Source organism: Coffea arabica, chromosome 6e (assembly GCF_036785885.1).
Source record: "Coffea arabica cultivar ET-39 chromosome 6e, Coffea Arabica ET-39 HiFi, whole genome shotgun sequence".
NCBI classification, from domain to species: Eukaryota; Viridiplantae; Streptophyta; class Magnoliopsida; order Gentianales; family Rubiaceae; genus Coffea; species Coffea arabica.
In genome coordinates this window covers 59,810,544-59,812,639 of record NC_092321.1, presented here as the reverse complement: position 1 = coordinate 59,812,639, position 2,096 = coordinate 59,810,544, and the positions used below count along the sequence as shown (strand labels likewise).

Here is a 2,096-nt window from a genome sequence, read left to right as displayed (position 1 = left end):
AAGAACAATGAAGGACTCAGTATTCAAATTGGGATTTGCTTCCCTCAGAAATTTTTAAATAATAAAATAGAATAATTTGATTAATCATGAGATCAAATCTGCAACAAGTGCAGAATTAATCAGCATACAAATGGTTCCCTCAGAATTCAAGTCGATAACCAGGTATCAATGTCCATCATTTTATGAGTTGCCCCAGTTTTTGAATTTAAATCAAGTCAAATTATTGAATTCTCATTTGAATTTATTCTCGTAGTGATTTGAAACTGGTACACACATGAGGGTGAATTAATAGTAATTAATAAAAGTTCATTTTCAAGTATCCAATTCGACATTGACTTTGACTTTTCTCCTTGGGCGATGTAGGTCCCCTAGTAGGACCAATCCTCCACCGCGTTCACACATTCGGAAGTGAGTAAACTTGTTTCTTTCGTGTGCAAAAAAACCATTCTTAATCAGTCGGATTCTTTCTAATTCCGTATTTCCATTATAACCTTTTTTCTTTCATAAGCAGCTGGCGTGGGTTCTGCTGTCAAATTTTTCGGTAAGGCATCTGATTTATAGTCGATAACTCTATCCATTGGGCATATATATATATATATATATACTAGAAGTCAATCATAGCTAAGTCTTCTTGTTCTCTTCTTCGATTTCAGTTCCACTCATTACGGCAAAAAGTGTCCTTGGCATTGCCATCTTGTCTGCGTTCCTGCTTTATAGGTGGCATCGGAGGCATTTATCAAGGTATGATATAATAGAAGATTTCCTACAGACAAACAGCAGACTCATGCCCATTAGGTACTCGTATAGAGAAATCAGGACAATGACGAAAAATTTTAAAGAAAAACTAGGCGAAGGAGGCTACGGCATGGTTTACAAAGGCAAATTGCGCAGTGGAGATGCTGTTGCTGTCAAAATGTTGAACAAGTCAAAAGCTAATGGTCAAGAGTTCATCAATGAAGTTGCAACTATTGGAAGAATACGCCATGTGAACGTGGTTCGGTTAGTGGGATTTTGTGTTACTGCCTCAAAACATTCTCTAGTGTATGATTACATGCCAAATGGCTCTCTGGATAAGTTAATTTTCTCAGACTGTCAAAATAGTTCTCCATTGAGTTGGAAACAAGTTTGTGAGATTGCAAAGGGGGTTGCTCGTGGCATTGAATACTTGCATCAGGGGTGTGATATGCAAATTCTGCATTTTGATATTAAACCGCATAACGTCTTACTTGATGAGAACTTTGTTCCAAAAGTTTCAGACTTTGGACTTGCAAAACTTTACCCAATGCAAAAGAGTATTGCAACTCTTACTGCTGTGAGAGGAACACTAGGTTACATGGCCCCGGAGTTGTTCTACAAAAGGATTGGAAGAGTCTCACACAAGGCAGACGTTTACAGCTATGGAATGTTACTAATGGAGATGGCTGGGAGGAGGAGAAATGTGGATGCACAGGCTGAGCATTCAAGTCAAATATACTTCCCTTCATGGATATATGACAAATTCGATCAGGTGGAGGAAATGGAAATCGGAGATCATGCAATTGAAGAAGAAAAGATGTTTACAAGAAAATTGATTTTGATTGCTTTGTGGTGCATACAGATGACACCTGAGGATCGTCCTTCAATGAGAGAAGTCTTAGAAATGCTTGAAGGTGATTCTAGTGGCCTAAAGTTGCCTCCTAAGCCGTTGTTTTACCCTCCGGATTCACCCATATCCATGCAAAGAAGCAGCAATAGTAGTTCTTCTGACGAGTCAACGGCACCCCTATGTAGCTGTGTTGCTTTAGAAATAGAGCAGATGGATGACTAAGTAGAACTCGTGCTTTCAGTGAAATCTTTGTCTCGTGGATTTGTCTTTCAAACTCTTAAATATGCAACTGAAATGTCAGTTTGGTATCAATAAACTGAAGGGTAGCACCTTGATATATACTTCATATATAATAGTAATACCAGCATCAATCTTTGAGTTTAACTTAATAATTTCTACAATTGAGCTCCAATACGTATTTTTTTTCTTAAACTATTATGTTATCTAAAACAGTGAGCAGCATATCTAAATATTTCCTCATTCGTAAGATCGATCTTTTCAATAGTGTTGC

General features: G+C 37.5%; 1 protein-coding gene across 1 annotated transcript; it reads left to right on the top strand.

Annotated features, from left to right (window-relative positions):
- The first annotated feature begins 632 nt into the window (after positions 1-632).
- On the top strand, positions 633-1,867 carry LOC140009691 (rust resistance kinase Lr10-like). The gene is made up of 2 exons (XM_072055892.1): positions 633-741; positions 817-1,867. The coding sequence occupies exon 2, from the start codon at positions 821-823 to the stop codon at positions 1,805-1,807; it is 987 nt and encodes a 328-aa protein (XP_071911993.1). The 5' UTR covers positions 633-741; positions 817-820; the 3' UTR covers positions 1,808-1,867.
- Positions 1,868-2,096: the final 229 nt, after the last annotated feature.

Bases quoted from the DNA above. Each gene is read 5' to 3' on its own strand.
- LOC140009691 (XM_072055892.1), top strand. From the start codon at position 821: ATGACGAAAAATTTTAAAGAAAAACTAGGCGAAGGAGGCTACGGCATG.